Source organism: Apteryx rowi, unplaced genomic scaffold (assembly GCF_003343035.1).
Source record: "Apteryx rowi isolate R43461 unplaced genomic scaffold, aptRow1 scaffold_37, whole genome shotgun sequence".
Classification (NCBI taxonomy): domain Eukaryota; kingdom Metazoa; phylum Chordata; class Aves; order Apterygiformes; family Apterygidae; genus Apteryx; species Apteryx rowi.
This window is the reverse complement of record NW_020450196.1, coordinates 1,804,121-1,830,663: the sequence shown is the minus strand read 5'-3', so window position 1 is coordinate 1,830,663 and position 26,543 is coordinate 1,804,121. Positions and strand designations below refer to the sequence as shown.

Genomic DNA, 26,543 nt, shown 5'->3' with positions numbered 1-26,543 from the left:
TGCATCTGGGGAATATGTACCTTTACCTTGATATTAATATGTTAGTTCCCATGTTATTTGAGAGTACAGTCCCCCAGCACAGTGGTACTGCATACATTTACAGCATTCTTTAAGTAACACACAAAGATAATATGAACATGCTTTTCATCTTTTTCTAAATATTCACTCATTTGAATGCCTGTTGTAGCTTTTATATCAGCATTTACTGTACACCACTGAAAAGAAAAATGATTTCCCACAGTCAAGAAACTGATCAAAGCACACAATGTGCTATATTTATTATGTGGATTTATTAAAATACAATTTACAACTGTATCTATAAATAAACATATTATAACCACAGAATAAATAAGACTACTGCAAAACAGACACTAAGGAAAATCTGCACATCTTCAACATTATCATAGAAATCAGAAGCAATATAAATTAAAGGAAAGCCATAGGTCACTGATGCATAAGCCTTCCTAATGAATACAAAATAAATGGCCTGTTCAACCTCCTCCCCCGCCCCCAACTGTTATGTAATTGTTCACAGGAATTGGTCAGGGAGGCAACGAAACAGCACTGCCTATAACTGTGGGTCTGCCTATGACAGCAGAAAGATTCATCATATCAGTCTACTCAGCAAGACATATGCTCTATCCATCATACACCTACATAAAAAATACCAAGTTCTCCCTCAAGGAATAGACCCACAAGTCATTAAATCCACAATCTTCAGTCAGCAAATTATGATGGTCTTATATAACTATACCTCTGTCCCACTGAGAAATCATTAACTGCCAGCTTTAGAACATAGCACTTAATTTCTAATTAATAGTCACCAAATCTGATTATGAGGTAGTTTGACATGGCTGCCAAAAAGGTATTTGAACTGTGATGCTACAGTTCACTATTAGGATTTGCAGAAAGCCTTCTTAGGCAGAGAAAAAACTATCAGTAAATAAATAAATAAATAAATAAATAAAATAAGAGCAGGTATATCAGCCAGTCATAGAATAACTATACAAATGATCAACAGCATGTCACATTAGCCTCCAGAATACAGCAGGTGAAGTTTCCCCTTACAAATAGGGGGTGGCACTGTATAGAAGGCTGCCAAGTTACCAGCTCCAGGTTCCTGAAGATGAGCTAAGCCTGAAGCAGAAGAACCGCTGTGACGACCAGAAGAAAGGGAGGCCGTTCTTATGCACCAGTTGGGAACACAGCAGATTTAAAAGGATTCTAACAACTAAAGAGGCCCAAGAACAATCTTCCACAAGAAGCAAAGGAGCAAACAACTTGCTTTAGTAAGAAGCTTGCTATTTTTCTGAACAGGACTAGACAGACCCAATTTTCAGCTTTTGGAGGAAAACACCTGAGTCTCTGTCAACATGTTCTTATCTTCAACAGGACGTGAATGCTAAGTGAAATGCTAGGTTTTGGATTCAATGAATATCAAAAAATAATCTTCACAGGCAAGGGAGACACATCTCAGACAACTGAGCTAACACAGACATAAGCTGGGAATGGCAAAAGCAAAGTTTGCTTTTCTTGTGTCCCGTATTATTGTTTTAAACCCTACTAGCCAATGATGAAGAGGAGCAACAAAGCCTAAATCAACCAAAACCAAACTTCTTGAAAGCAAAACAGTTACTGTCCACTTTCTTCTAAAAGAAATGAAGGCTGCACAACTTCTACAAAAGTTCTGATGGAGGTTAAGAAATACTCTTTAAGAACTATTCACCCAAAGAACTCCACCTGACATGGCCTGCACAGTCCAGCCTGCCTCATACAAATAGCCATTTCCTCAACAGATTGCTACAGTCAGCTTCTGAGTTTCAGGTTTTTACAAGACATAACAATCATTTGTACTTTTGAAAATCTCTTCAGTGATTTTCTTTGCCAATTCAACTGGATCCCAGCAAATTTCTCTGGTCTTCCTGATGCAGGACACTATCAGTCGCATTTTCCATTTTAACTTTGGATTTGATTTGAGGGTGAGACAGGAAGACCACAAACTATGTGGACTTCTTAAAGACAATTATTTGTGGCTTTTAACCCCTTCCAATTTGGCTGAATAAAATAAATAATAGCTATTCAGGGCTTCCTCCTGACAAGCATGAGCGATATCTAATCAAGCAACAGGATAGTGCCTATCCTTTTTAATGCAGAGAAGCTCAGCCCCTTTTTCAAGAAATTATCACCTGATGTTAGAATGCCTGATGAAAATGGGTACCCGGTTCAGATGAAATTGAATACCAACATCATTGATACATTGAGGAAGTTCTTGTCAAGTTTCTTTTGAGAAAACATACTTACTTAAACAGTGAACAAATGTTATTTAGAGTGTATCATGTTTGACCTGTCAACAACTTTCAGATAACAGATAAGAGGTTTTACTTTTATTTGGGAAGAGGAAGGGTGTTAATACCCATTTAGCTATTTGTGTGTTTTTATTCTTTTTGCTCATTTTCTCATTCTTATGATCAGGAGAGAATATAACTTTGCTGTTGCTTATTGCTTGCTCAAAATATAGCTGTTTGAGTACTTTTTTCTATTTTTTCAAATTGTTTGTCCATTCATTAGTGCAAAAGTTTATATACTGAAGGGCAAGAAGGATTGTTCCTCTTCAGCACAACTTATGGAAGCAAAGGAGTTTCTTAGATATAGCTTTTACGATGTGAACAGAAAAGGTTTTCCTGTCCTGTACAGGTAGATGCAGCTACAGAACTTCTACCTAGAGTTTTCAATGTTCAAATTTCATTAAATAAATAAATAAATAATCTATGATTCTACAACTGAACCCTCATTTCGGTTATAAGAAGGATGTGTACACCCTGTCACACTCAGGATGCCATCACAGGAAACTTTAGAGACAATATGCAAGGCTTCTGCAGGTATGCTGACCCTGTCCATGCTAGTCAGATGGAGTTCATTCTAGCAACTAAAAACTAAAAGCAATAGTGTGATGAAGAACCTGAATGAAAATACTTCAGCACACATACACTTATACATGCTCACAGATATACATCCAGCTTCAATCTCTATAAGGCATTCTTCTACAAAACATCAAACTCTCTTGATGAAAGTGTCTATGGCATTGCAATATCCTAGTGTTTCCAAGAAGAACGACAGGGAATTTGCTTTTCACAGCATGCATGATCAACTGTTGTTGTAAAACTCAACTGGTAAAAATTTGCAATCAGTTGTCAGCCTCACGGGCTAACAAAATGTGTTGCTTAATACACATCTTTGGATTTGATCTGGTAATTTACCAAAAATATCCTGTGACAAAAAAATGTTGGAAAAGGTAAATAAGATTTGCCTAACACACTTCACTAGTATTTTAATCCTTCTTAGTCACAATAAAGCAGTAACCAACCACCATACCAGAAGTGTGTATCCACCCATCCACTTTTAAAAGAGGGTGTATTTTAATCTGAAAAGTGATTGAAGAAGAAAGGAAGAAAGGACTAATCGTTAAAGCACTAAACATGTCAAGAACCTGCAGTTCCAGGGATTTGACTGTTTTTTGGAAATACATGGTTATTGCTCAGCCCACACCCAACTCCTTCTCACTGCTGGTTGCCTTTCCATCTTGTATCTTTCCACTTGCAGAAAAAAGAGATAAAGAAGAGTAAGGCTTTATTGCCATGAACATGTTTCTTTAACAGAGGACTTCCTCAAAGTCTCCTTCTACTCCCTGCCCCTGGAAAATACTGAGCACCACAGATTTGACAACCAGCTGTACCTATGCACTCTTGAATACTTCTCCCAGGTGATTCAGAAACAGCAATACTACAAAGGATCAGAGGAATGATGGGGACACAACAGCCATTTATTACCTACCTCACTGGCAAAGACTCATCTCTACCACTTTATAGATTGTACAGATACAAAAGAAGATATCCAAGAACAATTCTTACAAGGGTTTCACTATATTGATTTACATTCAGATCCATGTAGTTTTTGAGACTAGCATTAAAAAAAGAAGTCTGAATCAGCATGTGATTTCTGTATTGCTGTGTTTCAATACTGCAAGAACCATTTCAGGCTCTAGAGAAAGCTTCATAAACATATAAATGTTTTATTTTTTTACATATATACGCACACGTATTTTAAACACATAAAAAATTAACTGTTTTCATATGTATCATATAGTATACTGCATGTAAATAATTCACATGTATATAACAGTGTATGTTATAATTAGGGTATATATAAAAATTATCATTGATTTAATAGGCATGTGGAAAACCAAAGAAAAAAATACTTAGAAATAAGAATATGTATGGTTTTATTCTTACAAAACACATATGCAAGAAAAAAACTAATTTGTATAGATACTAGCCTTAAATATTTCTAACAGAATACATGAAATACTATATTTCCCTTTTTTTGTTGTAAATATAGTTAAGGTCCTGTATTGTAAGCTTACCCATAGAGTGTTGTACTTTCATCTGATCCAATTCTTCTTCAAGATTCAGTCTATGAGACAGGAAATAAGTAAAAGTAAGAATGACAGAACAGTCACACACATACCAGTAAAACCATTAAAACAAAATTAAAGCAAAAACATATCAAAATATTACTGAGGAAGAAGCTGTCAACACTCAGGAATCAGTTTTCTAATTTGTCAGCACTTAGCATATCTCAGAGAGTCATCAGCACAATAACTGATAAAAATTTAAAAAATGGAATTTACAGAATTCAGATACAATATTAGTAATAACATACACTAAAAAGTTTCCGCTAGTCCTTTTAGGTAAGAGGCAATCCAGAGACAAAAAGCAGACAGGTAGGAGATGGAATCCAATTCAGGGAAGGAAAAAGTAGTCAGTCTCAGGGGACACCACCAGACAATTTTAGGTGGATAATCTTAACGCTCTTCTTTGCCCAGCAACTACTTGAGAAACTTACTAACAAAATCTGTCCTTCTCTTCTCTAGCCCAGATTTTCTGGGGGAATAATAGTTTATTACCACTATAGCTTACTCGATGACATCAAGCAGCTCAGGTCAATATCTGAATTACAGAAGTTCTGCTTTTCATTTTACAAAACTGTGTATACATAAATTTGCCAGGAGACCAATACTAAAGTTTCAAAGTCAAACTGGGAAATGTTAGTGTTAAAGGATGTTACYTGAATTTGATCCACTTATACTGGTGTTTTCTCATACAATCTTTACATGCATACAATCTTTAATTATACAGTTGCACACTGTTTAAGCAAGACGACCCCACCTATTTTAGCCTAGGATCCTGCAACACAGGATAGGCATATATGCAGAATTTGTAAAAAATACAGCCTCATAGCCAATTCTCATGCACGTTATTCTAGCTCCGTTCTGAAGGCCAGATTACTAATCTCCTCCTAGCCTTTTCTACACTACTCCAAACAGCAGCATCTAACTACTTTACAGGAAATTTAGTTTTACAAAATCCCTCTGAGATGAGGCACTCAGAAATGCAGGTCAAAATACCTGCTAACTTATGGAAAGGAGTTAATTTGAGATACAATGACCTTTTCAGTATACACTGTATTTTACAGCACAATGTATGTTTGATGCATCTCTCACTCAGCTGTAACTTTAAACACTACAATTCATATTCTATAGTCTCACATGAAGTACACAGAAAGAGAAACATGAAAAGTTTAAGTAACTGGCTTTGCATGATATATGAGACTAGCTATTTACAGCATCAACCAGCTGCCTTCACAGGTTGACTTTCTTTGTTCTTTCAGTCTCCATGTCTCAACCACCATCAGTTTCTACAACACAGATGACAACGRCCTTTTCTCTACACTGTCCCAACTCCCCCTCAAAGCACGTTCGCTCTATGCACCGAAGGACAAAACAGTCCTTTGGAAAGACATTCTCCGATGATGTTATTAAAGACTGCATTCAACAATACATGAATGCAAGGGAGTGAATTAAGGTTGTTTTATAATGCTTAATTCTTGTACTTCTATCTTCTGAACATGTAATTTCTCTGCTTTAAGGACATTCTTTGGACACATATTTACATACATACAGACATACATGCACATTGCCCTCTTACACACTATCTAGGTGGCCATCAAACAATGATAATTCTACAAGACTTTTAGAAAGAGTTAACATGTACATAAAGGAATTATTTAAAATGGTAAAAGATATGCAGTATTAGAGAAATGATATGAAATAAGTAAAGGAGTAATGTTTTAGAGTCTGAATATCTGAAGCACTTCCAAAGAAATTCATTTGGCTGTAAAATAGTCTCCAACTGAAGTAATGGTCTATCTGGAAGCATTTCAAGTTAGCCTAGACAAGAAACTATAGTGCGTAGTACAGATGCAATCCACACAAATCAATGAACGCTTTGGATGAATGTTAGAATAGCCTAACTGAGTCAGACCAATGCTGAATCCATCCACCACCAGTGCTCTGTCTCCAGCAGAGGCAAAAGGAGATGCCACTCAGGGAGAGTGCACAAGCCTAACTGTTTCTGCAGTCCCTTCCTCTTGTAATCCTTCAGCATCTGGAAGAGGAGGGCTCAGGCCGGCAGAGGACTGGAGCAGGGATGCTTGCTCCTTTTCCATAGCCACTTACAGACTTCCTGCCCCTGAATCCATCTGATCTTTGTGCACCCACAGATACCGTTTGCCTCCACAGCCTGCTGCAGCAGCAAATTCTTGAAGTTCACTGCCCACCACATGAAGCTGTGCATTGCTCTGTCTGTTTCACCCTGATCTCCCCCTACTTTCACCAAGTGCCCCAGTATTTGTACTGTGGGATCCACTGAGCAACAGTCCCACGTTCAGCTTACCTGCTGCCTACATGATTTCATAAACCTCAGTTTACACAGCCCTCCTCAGCCTTCTCCTCTCCAACCTGAGGAATCCACCCAACCTTTCAAATCGCTGCTTGTCAGGCAGCTGCTTCAGCTCCTCCATCGTTTCAGCTTCCCTTCTCTCACGCTCACTAACTTCACTACCTTCTTCCCGAGATGCAGAGATCAGAGCTGCTTATAACACTCAAGACATCAGTGCACTAACGTATGTTATAACAACAAAAAGGTGCCCTCTCTCTTGTCCTCAATGCTCTTCCTAGTAAGACGCAACGTTTTCCTGGCTTTTTAGCCACCCCCACACATTGAGCTGATGATTTCAGAGACCTGCCAACACTGACCACAAGGTCTCATTCCTGAGCTGTAACTGTCCATTCTGAGTCGCCCCTCTTCAGCATGGCCTTGCACTGAAGCTCGCCTACCAGGTGCATGAGGTCCTTCTACAGTTCCTTGCCATGGGTGCAGCATGTGACTGATGGAAAAAAGCTTAGTATTATCTGCAAACTTGGATGTTTCACAGTTCCCTATCCTCTCCAGATCACTGAAGAAGAGATTGAATAAAGAGCATTCCAGCTCCAACCTGTGAGGAACCCTGCTCTTGACTTTTTTACATCCTCAACACAGCACCTAAGCACTACCCTTTTTTTCCTCTGATTTAACTAGCTTCCTGTTGCTAAAAGGGCCTTTCTTCCAATCCCACAACAACTGAGTTTCTTTAATAAGCTTTCATGTGGAGCCTTGTCAAAGGCTATTTGAAAATCCTGATCTGATTTTATTCACATGGTTGTCACCCGTTCTGGAATTCCAGCAGGTTAATGAAGCAGGACTTCCCTTTACAGAAGCCACACTGATGCTTTCTCAACAAGACTGTGTTCAACTATATGTCCGGTAGTAATCTCTTCCACCACCACCCCCTCTTTTTTTTTTTTTAAAGGACAGACTACTGCATTCCCAGGGATGGAAGTTAGACTCAGAGGTCTATAGTTCCCTCTGGAACCATTTTTGTGGATGGTAGTTACACAGGCAATCTGCCAGTCCACTGGCATGGTGGCCATCTATAATGATAAGTTACAGTTCTCTAATTTCACATTTGAGTTCCTTCAGAACTCCTGGATGAATTAAATCAAGTTACTAACATCTGATTTATCTACTTGGCCTCATAATTCCTGCACACTTACTTCAAATAGATGTAACACCTCTGACCTATCTGCTAAAAAGAACACATCAGATGTTGACATCTTCCTAGCATCTTCAGCAGGGAAGTCTGATGCAAAGATTCACGGAGCTACTTTTTTATTGCCTTGCAATCCCAGTGTACCTTTTTACATTGTTGTCATCATGCAAACCTACAAACTTCCTACCCGGTTTCTTTTTCACTTTATTTAACCAAAATTTTATGATCACAGTTTACGCATCTTTTGAAAGGCACTCTTCAAGTTCTCTCCAAGCCCTCTCAACTTTCCATTTACTTTTGACCTGCCATTGTTTTTGGTTTTCCTGTTCTCACTAAAGCAAGCTTAAATTTTATATGTTGACCTTCTCTCTGTGACAGCCACCTTAATTTACCCATTAAATCCTTGCAGAGGGTTTTTTAAGACTACTTTCTTTTTTGGATTTCATTTTGTTCTTTTTTTTTTTTTCCTTCAAGTTGTAGCACATATTTTGCCTGGGTTTCTAATACAGTATCTTTCTTAACAGTCTCCAATCTGCCCATAGGCTTGTTGTATTACTCCTTTTAGTGTTTGGGAGGTTTAGAGGTTTTTGGACTAGCCACATTTTTACGTGGCTCCCTTTCCAAAAAGTGAATGTCCATATTCTAGATTGAATTGGTCTGCTCCCTCCTGCTACTAATCAAACCTAATTAAAAAAGACAAAAACTTCACACCCATCTTCAGAAAGGGCAAGATCTAGGAACTATATGCCTCACCTCCAGCTCTAGGAAAGTAAGGGAGCAAATCCTCCTTGAAGCCATTTCCAGTCACATGATAGACAAGACGACAACTGAAAACAACCAGCATGGATTTACCAAGGGAAAATTTTGCTTGACCTATCTGATTGCCTTCTGTAAGAGATGCCTGGCTGTGTGAATAAAGGGAAAGCAGTCAACGGTGTACGTCTTAAATTTGGTAAGGCCTTTGAGATGGTCTCCCATCTTATTGCCATATAGTTGGGATCTGGAATTGACAAGCTGGACTGTCAGGCTCAAAGGGCGCTCAGCTGTATGAAGTCCAGCTGGCAGCTAGGTACTAACAGTTCCTGAGATCTCCTCAGGTATCTGTAGTGGAGCAACACACAGTGTACAAACAGCGGATACTGTTTAATGTCCTTATTAAAGACCTGAAAGACATGTTAGAATGCACCCTCAACAAGTTTGCAGATGGTACCAAGCTAGGAGGAGCAACTGGAGGGCTGGGCCTTCATTCAGAGAGACCTCGATAGGCTGAAAAATATGGGTGGACAGGAACCTACTGAAGTCCTACAGAACAACAAGTTGAACATGAGTCAGCAGTATGCCTTTGTGGCAAAGGGTAGCTAGATACTGGCAGTCTGGGCAAAAGTGTAGCCAGCTGGTTGAGGAAAGTGATTTTTGCCCACTATTTGGCACTTACAAGACATCTGGGGGGCTATTCTCAGTTTTGGGCTCCCCTGTACAAGAAAGACATTTTCATACTAGAGCAAGTCCAGTAGAGAGTTTCCAAGATTGTCAGGGATTGAAGCACATGATGTGACTTGGTTTGTTCAGCCCCAGAAGGAGAAAGGAAGATTTTATTGATGTCTACTTAAGGGGAGGGTATGGAAAAGACAGAGCCAGTCTCTCCAAGAGGAGTACAGTAGAAAGAATTGAGATAGCAAGGATATGAGTTGGAGCATGGGAAATTCCAACTAGATTTAAGGGGAGAAACAAAAAGGTGAAAGAAGAAAAAAAAATTTGACCATTAGGGTGGCCAGACCCTGGAACAGTTGGTGAGAGATCTTGTGGAGTCTCTATCCCTGGAGATAGTCAAAATTCAGCAAGATCCTGTGCAAGCTGCTCTAACTGATCGTGCTTTGAGCAGCAGGTTCCTTCCAACCTGCACGATATTGTGCTTCTCACTGTACTGAGGTCACTTACAGAATGATTCTTTCAATCATAACTTCTGAAGTAAGGTCTGTGTACCATTCAAAATGAAATTCAGAATGGTATCTTTTCTTGTGGTTTCTAAGACTGGTTATTCTAAGAAAAGTCATTTATTGCATACAAGAATTTTCTGTCTACATCTTGTCCTGACATATTGTTGCAGGCTGCATGTGGGTAGATAACATCTTCCATGACTGCAGCTTGCCCTAAATTTACAACTTGTCTAATCTAGCTTCACATTTCTTGATCACTGTCAATAACCTGATGAAAAGATTAGTAGCTCAATCTTACTACTACTTATTTACTATTAGAATATAGGATTTTTACCCAAAAACATTACTCAGTAGTCTCTTTCTCTGTAATATTTGTTCACACAAATATTATACCTAAATTATACCTATTATACCTAAATAAATCCTTCTTATACAATCCCCAGTCTCTGACCAGGCAATCCTACTCTGTTGTCTTGTAAAGTCAGTAACTTATGCTTCTTCCTCCAGGTCTCCAAGATATCTAGTGCGTCAGGATTGTCACCTGAGGCCAAAGCAGTCTAGTTCTCATCTCATTGTTTGGGCTTCTAACAATAGTGTAGAAGCACCTGTAAATTATTCCCTCATTATGTTGCAAAGTATGCTGGTCAACTAGGAGTGTAGGCAATATTTTAGAACATGCTTACCTTACTTTTTATGACTTCTCACTATCAACACCTGCTTCCTCCTATCTTTAAAAGAGCCCCTGTACTGCAGAAGTGTTATTAGTGCAAGAGGAGATGGTGACAGAAGCTAGACAGCAGGCCACATCTCATTTATGGTCTCATCTAAGAGGTTAGATTCCTTCCTACCAGCAGAACATTCTCCTTTCCCAAGATCTAAGTTCTTAGCAGCACATACAAAACATGTCTCCTATGTAGATAATCATACAGAATGGAGACACAAAATAAACTCAGTAACTTGCACTCCACTGCAGGGAGACTGCTACCTGCATTAAGCTTCAATTTTTTTTAATTTGAGGAAGCTTACAGTGGGTGGAGCCTCTACTTTCAGCAAATTATTCTCCTCTCATCCTACCTTATTAGTTGTTAGCAACAGGGAGGAAAGAACTGGTATTTTGGTTTCTGTCTTTTTTTAAATCTCTGAAGTCTAAGAATCTTCAGTTCATAAATCTGTAAGTTTTGAATGCACTCAGGACAGGCACAATAAGCACTGAAAAATTTCCTAAGTATTTAAGTCATTTGAAAACAGATATTATACTGATTTTTACTCAACCTTTTCTTTCGGAAAAATAAATATAATGTAACATGACACCTTCAAGACTTATTTTCTCCAAGTACTTTATGGCAAATATAGTGTTAAAGGAAAAAAAGTGTGTCTTTGTATTATGACTGTTGCAGTTAAAGTATTTTTTCACTTTCATTCATTAGTCCTTTTATATTTCAAGGAAAAAAGCAGACCAAAAACTGCAATGTGAAGAACGACACACAGAGGAAGCAGCTCTTTCTTATCCATTTGTTCCCAAATTCAGCAGTAAAATCTGCTCTTACATATTTGAATTCTTTCTGATGTGCTACTCTAGCTAGAACCTGTAAAAAAGCATCTGTATTTTGCATTACAACAAGAAATACAAATCTAATTCAGTTGCCTACAATTCACTACAGAAATATTATAGTCTGCATATTTTGTCAAAAAAGTGCATAACTAAACAGTGAGGAAGAAAGGGTGCGTTTAAGTCTTCTGGTAGAATTCTTTGCAGGGAGAATATGATTGTTACTTTTTCCAGGAGCAAGTGAATATGATCAGTTGGAAGAAGCTTCAAGAACGGGGTTAAGAAAGAAACTTTTAAAGGACAGAGCAGGGACTCTGAGGAATTTAAGGTAACTCAAGATGTCACAGAAAGTTGCTGAAGTACAATGGAACAGTGAAAGAAGAGAGTGGCAAAAGAGTAATTTGCTTTTCAACCTTTCATTTAAACCATCTTCTCCTGACTGGAAGCTACTGTTAGTTCATACTCTAATGAAATACAGAGCTAGGGTTTGAAAAACTTTGATGTATTTTCTTAAAACCATATCTGTTCAAGACAAGACAGATCTTCATCGAGACTCTGGCTGACTCAGGCTCCCATGTGCCAACCTAATACGTAAGCATTGATTTATCTTTAGCTAACTTTCCCTCCCTCTCCAAAAACTCCTTCAAATAGATCTCAAGATAAACATCTGTGTTTGTTTTTCCCCTAAACTGAGATTACCTTTAACAGACCATGTTCAGTCCACCACACTTTTAAAGGATCCATGCACAATTCTTCCTTGACAAAGCAGATAAGGTACTTGAAGAGAACTGTAACCCAGTCACATGGATTCTAGCAACATGAAATACTTCCTTTACTTACTGAGAGTGAAGGAAGGATTGCTTCTGAAATACTTCTACTCAAAGGATCTAAAATAAGCTCTGTGGATGGTAATGTAGAATAGTAACGTACTGGAACTAGAAAGTCAGAAAAGCAGCTTCAAAGTTCAGATACTGTGAATAGGAGGCTGTAATACTATTTTAGAAGACAAAGTTAATATTTGCTGTAATTATCTTGAGCACATACTCACTGGATTTATTGCATAGCTCTTTTGCATGGTTTAGTTTCAATTAACATCAAACAATGAAAAGAAGAAATGCTTTAGGTTTTGATATTAACTGAAAGGGGATATTTTGTGCAGTGAAAATCTTGTGTTTGATTTAACAAGGGCTGAGCAAAAGGCACTGTGTTTATGGCATCTGAAAAGATCCAAGACATAAACTGATGCTGTGAGGGAACCTTTCAGGATATTTCTACAGTAGAAAAGTAGTTCCTCTGAAAAGTTTTTCTAGCAATAGATATCTATAGGCTTGAGGCATAGAAACCGAAAGAAGTCTTTGAAGATTAGTACATGCCTCCTCCATGTTTTGCCAGTAGAAATGCTGGGAGTTGAAGGTTTCTCAAGAACAGGTGATTTTGAAGATGCTTTGCATTTTGCTGCACAAATTTCATGTGTTTTACAATTATGTGCAACTATAAGCTTGACTTTAAAAAAAAAAGTTTTATTTTAAAATTTTTGTACATGATGTCAACGAATTTTTCTCCTGATAAATCAGGTAGTGGTTAAATGAGGTAAAAGTAACGATAAATTTACACTGTTGATTAGCTACATCATCTTCTCTGTTTAAGGTTATGCTCCTGGTGTATTTGAGCACATCTCTTATCTTGCTTTGAAAATTCAAAGTGCAAAGGGAAGGACTTCAATTTAGCAGCTACAGGACAAGAACAGATATACAAATATATGGAAATTGTCAACTGTCTGCTTTGTAAAGTAGTAACAGAACACGGAGGAGGCTTTCAATTCACCCATTTACAGCCCCCTCCCCACCACGACAACATTCCCTTGACAAACATAGTATTTTATACTTCCCTTTTTCATATGAAGTATTTTTTTTGCTTGAGCTAACAGTACGAATATACAGCATATGAAGTTTTAGTTAACATTGCTCAAGAAAAACTTATTTTCTTCTATTTTCTGCCTTTTTTTTAATTAAAGTTGTTAAATTTTAAGGTTTATTTAAGTTTGTGTGTTGTTTTGTCAGAATCTCATAACTGATCTCACTATTGTGACTGCTGGCACATAAGTAAAAAATACCTTCTAAACATTTTAGAAAAAACAGATTTTGAGCTCCATTTGCAGAAGAGATAGAAACAGAATTTAATTAGAGATGATACTCCTGTACAGAAGGAGGAACATGGTGTAAGTACAGAAGTACTGCTGAGCAAAATATATGCAACATGATGAAAAGAAAAACCTGAACAGGTAAGGAACGAACAACATGGAAAAACTATGTAGTTCTGCAGCCGAGCTTGCTGAATCAGGAAAAACAGAAAAAAAAATAACAAGGCCAAAAGAAGAACATGGTTTAGAATACTAGACAACAAAAGCAATTAAGGTTCTAAACTGAATGCATATAGCAATGTAGAAGTCTAAAGAAAGGCTGCAGTAACCAAAACAAACAAAAAACAAAAAATATTTTATTGGAAAAAAGGCTTTGCCCTATAGATTCAAGGAAAATGGACCTTTGAACCATAATTCAAGAAGGAGTGATGGGATTTGAATAAAATAAAAATATGCAGGTCAAAAGAATCAAACTTACCTATGAGTATAGATTGAAGACTATCAGCTCATAATGAATTCTTACCTCTGCACTTCTTCTCTTGATGAAATCAGAGGCTACTACCACATTTTAAAGTCTCTGTCGTATTTATGCTGTGCATACTACTGTTTAATTCAGCTTTTAAAGAGAAGTTCCTATGATATAATTTTAAACAATACAGACTGGACACAAACATTGTGCAAATGATTATCAAACACTGTGAAGTACACTAAGAGTTCACACAATATTGTATATTGACATGTGAAAAAGGTGAACCCTAGTAGGGGATTCAAAGTCCAGAATGCTGTAGATAAGCTTTTTAGCATTGTATCATTGAGACTTTGATTGAAAAAACTTAAAATATAAATGAAAGTTAACTGTAATTTCGGTGTGTTTTAAAAGTAATAAAAAACTGTTCAGAATGGTCTTTGAAAATTTGCATAAAACATCCTCTATCTGTACAGATGAATAACCTTGGGCAAAAGACATTCACTACTAGGAATACCTATTAGCAATCTAGATGAAAAGAAAGTAAGTAATCACCCAGTTAAACTTTATTCAATTTCATTAAATTCAAAGTCTTAACTCATATCTGCAATGGTAATACTAACCCAGCGAACAACTTTAAAAAGCTTGCAATGTTGAAACTAATTACTGCTCAACCTATATCTAGATGCAGTCTTTACAATGGTGTATTTCTATCACTGTGKTTTTTTTACCTGAAAAAGTATAAAAACATTTTCAAAACACAGCTTTTCTGATTTGATTGGGAAAGTATTTTCAGTGGTGCTTAGTGTATAGTTAAGGTTTCTAGAGTCTTAAATAAGGCTGTATATTTGAAAAATGTTTCCTAAAAACTTGGTAAAACCACACCAACTTTACTGATAACAGAGGTTACATAACTATGAATGGTGTACATGTTTGTTGCTTCTAAATTTAAGAACAAAAGACAGTAATCCTGTAGCTATTACATGAACTGAAATTCTTACTAAAATTATGTATTCTGCTCCCATGCATATTTTTCTGCTCAGAATGACTTCATAAAGAGGGAGAAAAAAAAAAAAAGATTGGTTTTGAAGTCTGCTTGTAGGAATAATAAAATTAGTGGACCAAAAAAAGAACCCAAAGTTTAGGACTTCTTCCATAAAATGCCTTGCTCTTATTCATACTCAAAATCTTCATGTTTTCTAGCAGCTTTGCTCCTTTCAAATGATAACCCATCAGGCAGGAGAGAAGTGACTTAAAGGGCTTCAAAGCCTAGTAAGGATCACTTGGGTAAAATCTGATGTACTGATTTTTACCCTTAAGCTTAACTGAAAAAGTCTCATGACCTTGAGTTTTCTGCACACTGATTCTAAGCAAATTTGGTAAAACTTGGCTATATTTCTTCAGTATTTCTAAACAATAAACTTTTTTTTATCTGGTTCTAAAACATGGTCAAAAAAATCAGAGTGCTTCTGACAATATAGCCTATTGCAAAATACTCCTTTAGGTTTTTTTTGATTGACAAGAAACATTCCAGGCCAGCAGTACTCTCAGAAATTCTAGATTACATGGGAAGGGAACAATTTTCAGCTCTTTCCTAGCCAAGAAGCAGCTAATGAGCCCTTGAATTAGCAGGAATCAGCACCCTAAATTAGCAAGGATCGACTATGGCTTTCTCAAAGGCTTCCAGGATCTGCTAATGTAGCAAATCAGCAGTAGAATCATGTTATAGTTTTACTCTGCAAGCCAATATAGATTTATTTCTAACATTCTGAGAACAGCTTCAACATTTTTTGCTTACTATCAATTACTTGATGGAAGTCTTCCTTGTAACATATACACAAAAGGTAACAAGAGGAGTAAGAAAGCGCAGAGCATCCTTTTTATGTACTAATTGTTCATTCATATCTTCCAGCTATTATTGCCACTGTCTTGGTTGGCAATACTGAAACAAGGCAGAGTAAAAAATCCAGAGAGATCAAATCTATCCACCTAATAATTTATGCTGGTACTGTGTGCATTTTTAAGGTTACTGACCCTGATGCATACCAACTGTTTCCAGTATCATACAACATTCTGAATTTTGTTTTATGGCAATATAATGCTTTTGGTTACTCCTCCTTTTATTTGGATATTTCCCTAACACTCAAGTACTCATGCTTTCGGCACCTAAAAAGAGGTAACATAAGAAAAAACTGTGCTACAGAATCAATTTTGCCAAAGGAATTACTTCTGATTTCTTTTAGATTATAGCTATGCATCAGCAAGAAATTCTCTGTAACAGTTGCTTACTTATCAAGTTACTATAATATGCGAAATGCTCATACCATCTGCATATAAGCAGGGCTTCTGCAAAACATACCTTCTTGTAGAACAAAATTTCCTAATACTCATCATTTTTAATTGTCAGCATTTCTAAAGATACCATCAGGAGCCCCCACACAGCTCCAAATCTGAGGTACATACACACATGCGCACTTGGGTCTACATGCATTAAGGAAATGGTAATTTAGAAAGATAGCCTGAACTGCAGCATAAACTTTCTCTGCCCTTATCAGTTTAGAGGGCTCCTTCCTGCAAGATTTGCTGACCCTAGATTACCCAACTGCCAGAGGACTGTACTCAGTTTGTTAGCATATCACCACCTCAATAGTTAATATACAACCCATAAGTCAGCCATACTTCAGCAGCAGCTTTCAGCATTCACAAGCAGGGCAACAGGAGACTCCTGCACTCCTTCGCCTGTAGATAAAAGAAGTTAAGAGACCAGGCTCATGGTAGTMTAAAAGAAACATCCAAACAAACAGTAAGACTTTTTTCCATTTGTCCCAGGGAATTTTATCTGGATAATAAAACCAAGCAGAGAATCCCTTCTCTAACAGAGCTGAACACATATGAAGGAATGGAAGGCCCACTGAGAAAAGCTACTCCTTCTCAAGGATTACAGGTCATAAGACTGCAGCAGAGTGACTCTTTAGAGAAATAAGCAGACCAGTCACAATCTCCTAATGCACTAGTGTGCTTTTGAGGCTGTGGATGGATATCAGTGGTCTAGCCTAGGAGCTGCTGCAGTCAGGGAAGCCTTTCTCCAAGTCCAAGAGGTACCTACTGCCCTTTCAATTGTTTTCCCTCAGAGCCATGGAAGATTGCTGAAGACAGAAAAGCCAAATAAAGCAGCAAACCACATGGAAAAAGACTGCTAAGTAAGCTTTGCAGACTTTTTGTCAGGGTCCTCAAAAGAGGTCAGCAGTGTTCCCATTAAGGTAACCAAAATAAGTATATTTTCAAGACATTGAGTCAAAGTAATGCCAGGGAATTTTTTCTTATCCAAAGCTTAAGTCACATATCCTAATAATCCTTGTAAGGAAAATGGGACAGAGGAAGAAGTGCTACTTTCTTCACAAGAAAGAGAAGGGTTTGGGGAAAAAGACAGCAGATCAACACAGGATGCTCTTCTAGGTACAAATAAGTGACTTGTGCTTTCTGTCCATGAGTTTTTAAAAGGGTAAAAATACAACTCAGAATAGAACACATATTCAGATTAAACATACATTTGTAAAAAGCCCATAGAGAAAATATGGGAAGCAATTGTCATAAATTAGTATGGGGAGTCTGATACATCATTATGCAAGTATTCATTTTAAACTTTCTTCTGCGAGAAACAAGCTAGATAAAAACTTTATCTGACTTTTGCATGTGAAATACTACTCTGATAGAAATTCTCCACTTTTTTGCTAAAGCGTTATGATTCAAGAACATTTGCCTGCAATAAGGGCAAAATATGCTCTTTTCATAGGTCTGTATATTTATGTGTCAACTGACAGCCTTGGGAGGTGAGAGTAAACCTTGGAGCAGGTGTTTGATCTAGACTGTATGAGAGAGCAAAAACCATTACATATGTCTGGGGATAATGCTGCCAAAAGAGTAAAGCAAAATGTACTAGCATTACTTACATTTTGGGCATGTTCAAACTATCCAGAATGATTTAGCAGAATTCCTTTACTGAAGGAAAATTGTGAGGAATTTACGCAAAAATCTTGCTGTCGTAATTAACCATGGAAATGGAATATTTGACTATAAAGATTCACTGAGCTATCTATCTTATTTCTTACATTCACTTCCTAGAAATGTCTTTATCATCCTTGTTTCCCAATTCAGTCACTTATAGGATGGATGAAAATTGCAGGAAGCAGTATCTGTTGGCACTAAGTAAAGTCTCTCTGATTTACAATCCACATTCAGGAGTGAAAAAGGATAAAAGCAACACCCCCACACCTACCCAGTGTCTGCTCACATGACAAAAAGAAGGGAACAGTGCTTTGTTGTCAAGAATGACTTCAAGATGTATTTCAAATTAATAGTCACTGAAAAAACGAAGATGTGCTAGTGACTAAGGACTAAAATAGTTTAAACATGCAGCATAACTTACACTTTGTAAAAGCATGCCTAAAATTTATATTCCAAGAAGTAATCTTTTCTTTGTTTTACTGTAGCATCAAATACAGTTGATTGATCATAAGGTGATTAAAAAAAAAAAAAGTACCTTTGTGTGAATTATGCTCATCACTTCAATTTGAACCTTTTCTTTCCTTTATAACAAGGCTATAAGAACAGCTTCATACATAGGGAATAAATCACTGTTACCTCTATTTATTTTAGGAAGGACTCTGTCTGAAGGGCCAAGACCAGGGTGCCAGTGCAACCTATATAGCTCAGAGGAAAAGCACATGGAGTGGGGACTCCTCTGCATGAATATCAAGAGAGTTATCTTCTCCCCAGTGCTTTTACCTTTTATGTAAACCTCATATGACCAACAGATAGAAGTTTCTATCACTTACAGATTGTTCCTGGTAAGAGGAGCTGGTTTCCAGTAATGATGTAATCCAATTTTTTAAATTATTGTTTACACTCGAATACTTTAGTTTTAGGCAAATTTGTAAGAATTCATGTTTATTCTCATGTGATTGTATTTGAAAAAAGCAAATAACAACACTACCTATAGCACGCGTTCTGAACTCATTAAAAACAAATTTAAAAAAATCCTTTTCAAAAACAGTAAGATAAGTAAGAAGTTTATATATATTTATACATTTTGCCTTTTGCAGTATAAAAGGAGCAAGCAGATTATCACAAACATCATACTGGGTCATAGTACAGGTCTGCTTAGCTCAATATTGATGTTTTTAGAACTCCAGAACTGTACACTTATGGAAAGAATTCAAGAAATGGGTAAGAAGATAGAGAGGTTGCTTTAAAATTTAAATTGTAAACATTTATTTGCAGTGTTTGAAAAAAACTCTAATGTATCCACTTCTTCGCAAAATTAAAATCTTAAAATTCCATATGATGTTGGCAAAGCTGATAAATATTTAGCACTGAGAAATAGACTTGAAAATTTGGTATTCCCCTTCCAAAATCAGCCCTATCCAAGGAAAATGGAAAGCTAGCATTATATGCTAGGTTCAGGTCTATGTTACATCAGAACAGCACTGCCCTTACTCAGATCTCCAGAAACTCCATGAAAGGTGTCCAAGAGAAACCTATATGAGCTGCTTTCCAGCAGCCCTGGATTTAGAATTTCATTACTCTCTTAGTATAGCAGCCTCACAGTTTATGTTGTTTTTTGGTGTATTAGCGAGTTACAGATTCTGGGTTCACAAGCTTTTTACCATGATCCTCCAATACGGTTTAACAAAATACATTTAGCACTTCTTTTTTTATATATATATATATATGTGTGTGTGTGTGTGTGTGTGTGTGTGTGTGTATACATATGTATACATATATGTGTATGTATGTATGGTTGCATAAGAATGTTATGTAGCTTGATAAATCAGAATCATGTCAGGAAATGCATACCCCATTTCCACTTAAGTGGTAAAGAGCCTTTGTCTGGGCAACAGAGAAAAGAAAAAGGCAGCATTCTCATAGGCAATGTGCTTACCAACAGTACAATATTTCTTTTCTGTAACACTCAGATAATCTGCAGAAATTGCTGTGACTCAACAGCAATGCAGACAACATATTTCTGCAAGTAACACATAGAGGAAGCTAACTTAGAGTGCTCCCTTGTCTCCAACGCCTTACAGCTTTTGCTTTCTCTGGTAATGCCACAGTTTTATTATTAATGAAACTTTCTTTTCCTGCATATGTATTATGATAGAATGTTTATGACAAGATTGCTTATTTTCAGTTTGATATAGCCTCATCAGATATGAAAAGGCACTGAAGCACCACAGGCTGTTGGAGACTTAATACTACTACCTAGATTTCAAACAAAGAGCGGCAGATCAGGAAAGTCTGATTAAATAAGGAAAAACACCAATATAAATAATATCCAAAAACACAGTAAGCCCCCAAATTTGTCTGATAGCTAGGACTTCAGTAATTAAAAGATCTGGTGGATACCAGTAACAAAAGTTTTAGAGAAAGGCTTAACAAATCAAGGTCACTAATCTCATCAGCCCTGCCAGACCACTCCTATAAGAAAATAACATATTTGGTTCAGTTAGCTGATACAGTATCTTGTGAGAGAATACCTGGTAGCWTGCTTAGAAAACAGAAAATAATTCTCTTAACAGAATGAGGCCATGTGAGTTAATTAGGTAAAAAGCCACTAAATGACTTCATCTTGCATTTAGGGTTTTAATTTTRGTCTTTCAAAAATGTCTATTAAAAATCTCCCCTTTAGTACAACTCACACTGCTGTTTTCTGGTATTTCCAATTATTTTTGGTGGTTTTAGTCAACAACTGCACTGTTTTAAGTTCTTACACTTAAGCTTGAACTGAAGAAAAAAAAGCAGAGACACTGCTTCATTCTATTGTTCTATCATCTCCACGAAGCAATGTTAAGTCTAGTCAGTGGGTACTCATCTTTGTCAAAACTTCAAAAGATCAATTGCAGAATTTCCATTCTAATTGTTTTCAGTAGGAGGAAAGGTACTATTTTACAACTAGCAATCTTTTTATCCATTTGAAACTTCTTGAAATACTTAATAATTTTAGTTAGCAATACTATGTTATAAAACCAAATATAGCTAAGCAGAAAGTAACCGTATAACCAGAAGTCCTGAGCTATTAGAGTTAAGTATTTGCAGTAAGAAGCCTGCTATGCTCCAGTGCTCCTAAGACTAAAAACAAAAATGAAGATTCCTTTCCAGAGGTGCTACATATGTCAGAGGGGCTATACTCTGTAGATGACACTTTTTAACATTGATGTAGCATGAATGCCCTTTGTTTCCCCACTAATTTCGGTACACAACTTTGTCGGAGGACGCAGGAGGGGGAGGCGGACCCGGAGTAACGACGGAGTCTCAGTATGAGTATGATCGTTCTCCCTTTATTAGAGTTTACACAAAGTATATATATGGATAAGCAATAAGCATGCGCTAGCAATAGTTACATGATTGGCTACAGTTTCTGTCCACGCGCATAAAGCGGATATATGATTGGTGCAAGGTTGCTGTCCACGAGGAGGGGTCCACTTTCATATATGGAACCTAGTTCCGTCCAGACTTGTTTACCAGTTTCGTGAATACCTTCTTTTGTAGTGCTCAAGGCCGCTATAAGGCCGCTTTCAGGCTCGCTTGCCTTGGCCTAGATTCCTTCCTCTACCCTGAAGACGGGATTGCTCATCCCAATCAGATCATGCCCTCTCTCGCTTAACCATTCCCCTAACCATTCCTCCATCACAACTTAACTGTCCAGCTGGACAAAGAAAAAATTACTCTAGTAGTTGGACACTATGCACAACAAAATGGAGTTTTAAGCTAAAAGTCTCCAGTTACCAGGCATTTCCTGTTTAGCTAAAGAGACTGTCAAGATGATCCAAAATGCATTTTTTTCAGCAGGTTTCCTAAAAAAATGCATATTCAAGAAGCAGAGGAACTAATAAAGTCAGTTTGTTAGAGTGTCTTAACTGGCACTATTTCAGAATAGCAACTTTATCTTTCCACCACCATCCACATTCTGACAGCCAAGAATGCAAGAGGCATCAAGTGCTGCTGCTAGCTCTGAGTTAAGCTCCTGCCACCTCGCTGGCTAGCTACCAGCACAAAGAATATACAAGTGCTCTTCTGACTCCATGAAGAATACGGAAAGCAGAAATCAATCTTGTAACAGTCCTGTCTTCCTAAGAAAGCAAAGCTAATAAACTTTTAATAAATGGCTGCTATAGCATAGAAAGAGTGCTAGTTACCTTGCAATGATTCCAACACGATGCTTCAGCACTCCAGAGCCCACTTCCACACAGCACAGCACATAAAGGTGATCAGAAGAAAGAAAGAATACCAAAGCTTCTTCAATTAAGTGGCTAGGACGTGGCTGCCCTTTTCACTTTATACACATTCCCTCCTTACCAGAAGCTGCATATGAGCACACCACACGGACAAAAAATTTCCAGTTAGTTTTGAGGATACTGAGTACATATCTTAGATTAGAGACTATACTATGTCAAAGAGTTCAGTGTTGCTGATGTCAGCTACAAGATCTCCTACAAAGCAATTCAGAAGAAAAGACATAAAACTGTAAAGCTCCCACAGCAGTTTATATATACTCAAACACGTCTTTCCAAAGTCTGTACACAATGGGTTAGGGGAAAGAATGTATCTATTTAGACTCCAGCCAACAAGGAAATGGAATTTACTATGGAAATACCAAAGCAGTTTAACTAACTCACAACCCAGCAACAGTTTAATTGTGACAGTACAGACATGCCACATACTAATTTAGCCTGAATTTCAGCAAAATTCAAACAACGTAGATAAAAAAGCTGGAGCTGCCTAATGTTTAGAGAAAATCTCTACTACAAAACAATATGTATGAACATAATAACAAGGATTAAAATTAGTCTAGCCAAAAAAACTGTTTGAGAGCTATACTAGAGTTTTTATACATATGTATTAAGATGTTTTGCCAATATTCATTGAAAACTTTCCAGTTCTATGAAGCTGCAAGATGCTGAATCTTAGAACACTGCTGTTACATAGTTGAATTTAAGAGATTTCAAAATTTTTATGTTATTAGACAATAGTCTTGCATGATTTCAGCAGTTCCATGTAACTCAGATAAAAACTTATTTTTGTACAGCAAGGTTTGCCATTATCTTGATTAAAGTTTTAACTGTTATTTGAATACTATTCTGTTTTTCTGTTTGCTTAAGGGGAAGAAAAACTGACCAAGTCCCATGTTTTTCTTGACRCAGAACCTGAATACCAATATAACAGATACTTCAGTAGCTCGAGGTATGTGATACTTGAAAGGAAATGACTGCAACATGGTACAGGTATCACAATTTCATAGAGAAAATGACCCAAACAAGATCAGAAAAAGGACATGCTAGCAGAGCTGTGGAATTGTTTTCATTTGGCCATTAGCTTTAATAAAACTTTGAAGAATTCTTAGTGAATTTAGTTGAACTATCTTTTTTTGTTTCTCTGTAACTCTTCAATTTTGGCATAAGTTTAGCAGGCAGCTGCTAATTCTAAACTGCTAGGATTTCTTCAGACAGAGTTCTGGGAGCTTAAGAGCTAGACTATTTTCTTAGATAATGGTCTAGATCTCAAAGTGAACTTTAATCTTACACACTTTTCTTTGTTTTCTAATTCCAAAGAATGAAAAAATTGAGACTCTATAAATAATAAAATTAGAAATGTAGCTTTCAATCCACATCAGCTACACAGTGATGCTTGGAATATAATTAGATATTCTTTGTGAAATAGTGGGGAAGAGGCTTAATAAAGAAGTCAGATAAAACTGCTTTTTTTCAGGTAAAACTATCATTAAAAGCAGTTTCCATACAGTTAGAATAATTGTTCTGTAATAGTCTCAGTATAAAGATAAATCACAGTAATAGTAAAAAAAAATCCTCTTCCCTCCAAGGAATACCAGGAAATATTCCAGAGCAATATATGCATAAAGAAGTGACCACAAATTGAACAATCATAGTTTATTGATTATTAGATTTTACTAATCCAGTAACTGATTGTAACATTATTGAAACATTTTTGCAGGCACAAATGGCTCAAATTTATATATCATGTCAAGACTGGGGAAAATACAGGGTGTGGCTTTGAAATATACTCCATTATTAACTACAAAGTAATGCAACACATACTATTCTTTACTGAATACACAGAAAAACCATGGACCCTGACATGCTGAGTTTACACAGAGAATGAAGACACTATCTTAGAATAAAAGACTGAGATTTGAGATTAGATTACATACATAGAGACTATGGTGATACAGTATCAGCAAAAGAAGTTTCACAGAAAAAAAAATGCCTCATACTGCAGACTTAAGAGTGGTAAACCCCCCCCACACACACATTCTGCAGCAACATTCTCCAAAAGTCGACTCAGATCTCAAGCACTTTGAACTCTGTGAAAACAGAGACTTCATATATTTTCAAAAACAGGTGCTTAACTTCAAGCCCATAAACCATACTTGTCTATCACTGTTAGCTTCCAGTCTGAAACATGCACAGTGTGTAACAGCTTACATGAAAGTCTAAAAAAATCCTTGCTTATAGTGGGGAAAAAAAACTTTATAAAGTAAGGGCCTGACACAAAGCACTGGGCAGTCTTTGCACTAACTTAACAGGATTTGAAATTAGGCACTACAAAGACAAGCAACTTTTCCAAGGAACTTTAGTTTTTCCTGACTTATAAATAGATTTCATGACTTACAAACTGATTGTTTAGAGTATGCTAATATTGCTAATGACTTACTTTAAGAGCCTGGGACATGCATCAAAGGGCTTTCCTGTCTTTTACTGCTTGTATTTTATTGCACTATCCATCTATTTCTAGATCAATATATGTGCAAATTAAAGGCTTGTTTAGTTGGAAGGGGCAAAGAAAGAAAGGATATCTTCCTTAGAGTTACAATAAAGAAAGAAACAACAACAAATAATTTTGTTTTCTTAATATTCATTGTCTGGACTATTCAAACACAGAAGGTACATACATCTAAAGTTAAAACAGACTTAAAACAAAAGAAAATCCTTACACATACACTCATGTTTAAGAGTCGCTTAGCAGGTTTGGCTTATACCTGCTCTTAATCTATTTCAGCTAAAAATCAGTACAGTCTACCAAATTAAATGGGTCCACACAAGCTATGGGCTAAACTGATTTGCCTACATTGTTTTTAAAATCACACTTTTAAGAAATTGGCACTACTCTGAAGATCCCGTCCTTTATCCACAGAGCTAAAGAGGGAATGTATGTAGTAATGACCATCTCAAAAAAAATCAAGTGCAGATATTTAAATGCTCACTTGCTTCAATGAATCAAGACATCATTAGACGCAGACATTGMAGACAGACATGCAGAACACAGGCGCTATTGTTTCCTTACTTACTTCAACTAAAAATAAGCTAGATTGCCAATAAGAAGTAAAAAGCACTTAATCCCACATAAGTTCATCTTAATGACCACAAGAGCAAACTGGCTTCTTACTGAGAAACAGAGAGAATTAAAAGAACTCATTTTGACTTAAATATTCTAAATTTGAAAGAGCTCAACTATCTCCTTCACCACAACTGTGGCTAGTCAAGGCCACTGATCTGGAATGTACCAGGCAAAAGAGGGTTCCCCATAGAGGTGATGCTACGCAGGAGCCCGCTAGCCTCTAGAAAAACAGTTCAACCATATTGACCTTCAGGGCATCCACAATATATAAGCAAACTCTGTTTCCTAGCTTTGTGTGAAAAGAAGAGGTTTAGTGCAAGATTTTCAGTATATTATTTTTCCCAAGTTACTGTTGCCTGCAGTGCATGTGTTGATTAGCGATGGAAGGAGTATCACAACAGCAATCACATATACAGCAAGAGAAGTGTCCTTTCCTATGTAAAAATCAAAATAAAAGTAGTACGTATAATGATGTCTTGTGCTACTTTCAAAACAACATGGGAAAAGTTGTAATGATGAAGTGACAAGGACAGGCACACAATTGTAACTAGTCTGTATAAGAATACTCCATGCAACACAACTACTGGCAATACTGTATGTAGGATGCTGAAAAAGGTTATGGGCAACACAAGGACTTACATACTATGAAACATTTTGCTGCTGTTGAAATTCTGTGATAGCAACCTTCATGGTATGTCCACAAAATTGGTTTGCACTGTGACCCATTGGGAAAACACATATTCTTTAATGCTGACAAAAAGATACTCAAAGTCTGAACAGAAGTTTCTACAATGTCTTGATTCTTAAACAACAAAAAAAAAGACTTACAGAAAGCATTAAATAGTTGCAAAGGGCTAATTATACCATACTAACTTCCTTTTGTCTAGTATAAAAGGACGTTTTCTTACTTTGCCTGGCTGAGTATAATAGCCTATGAATTACGAGATCAAAGACGCAAACTGTATGTTTTCTAAAGTAAGAGCTTCCTTCACCAAGTTTTACACTTACTACAGCTAAAAGAGCTGTGTGAAGGGATCAGCACTAAACCCAAAG

General features: G+C 36.9%; 1 protein-coding gene across 1 annotated transcript in view; it reads right to left on the bottom strand.

Moving 5' to 3' along the window:
- The window catches only part of CNTLN (centlein), a 201,423-nt gene that overhangs the window by 69,201 nt on the left and 105,679 nt on the right, over window positions 1–26,543 (bottom strand). The window contains exon 14 of the mRNA XM_026073572.1: window positions 4,421–4,470. Within this exon, the coding sequence (XP_025929357.1) occupies window positions 4,421–4,470 (50 nt within the window). The remainder of the gene's footprint in view (window positions 1–4,420; window positions 4,471–26,543) is intronic.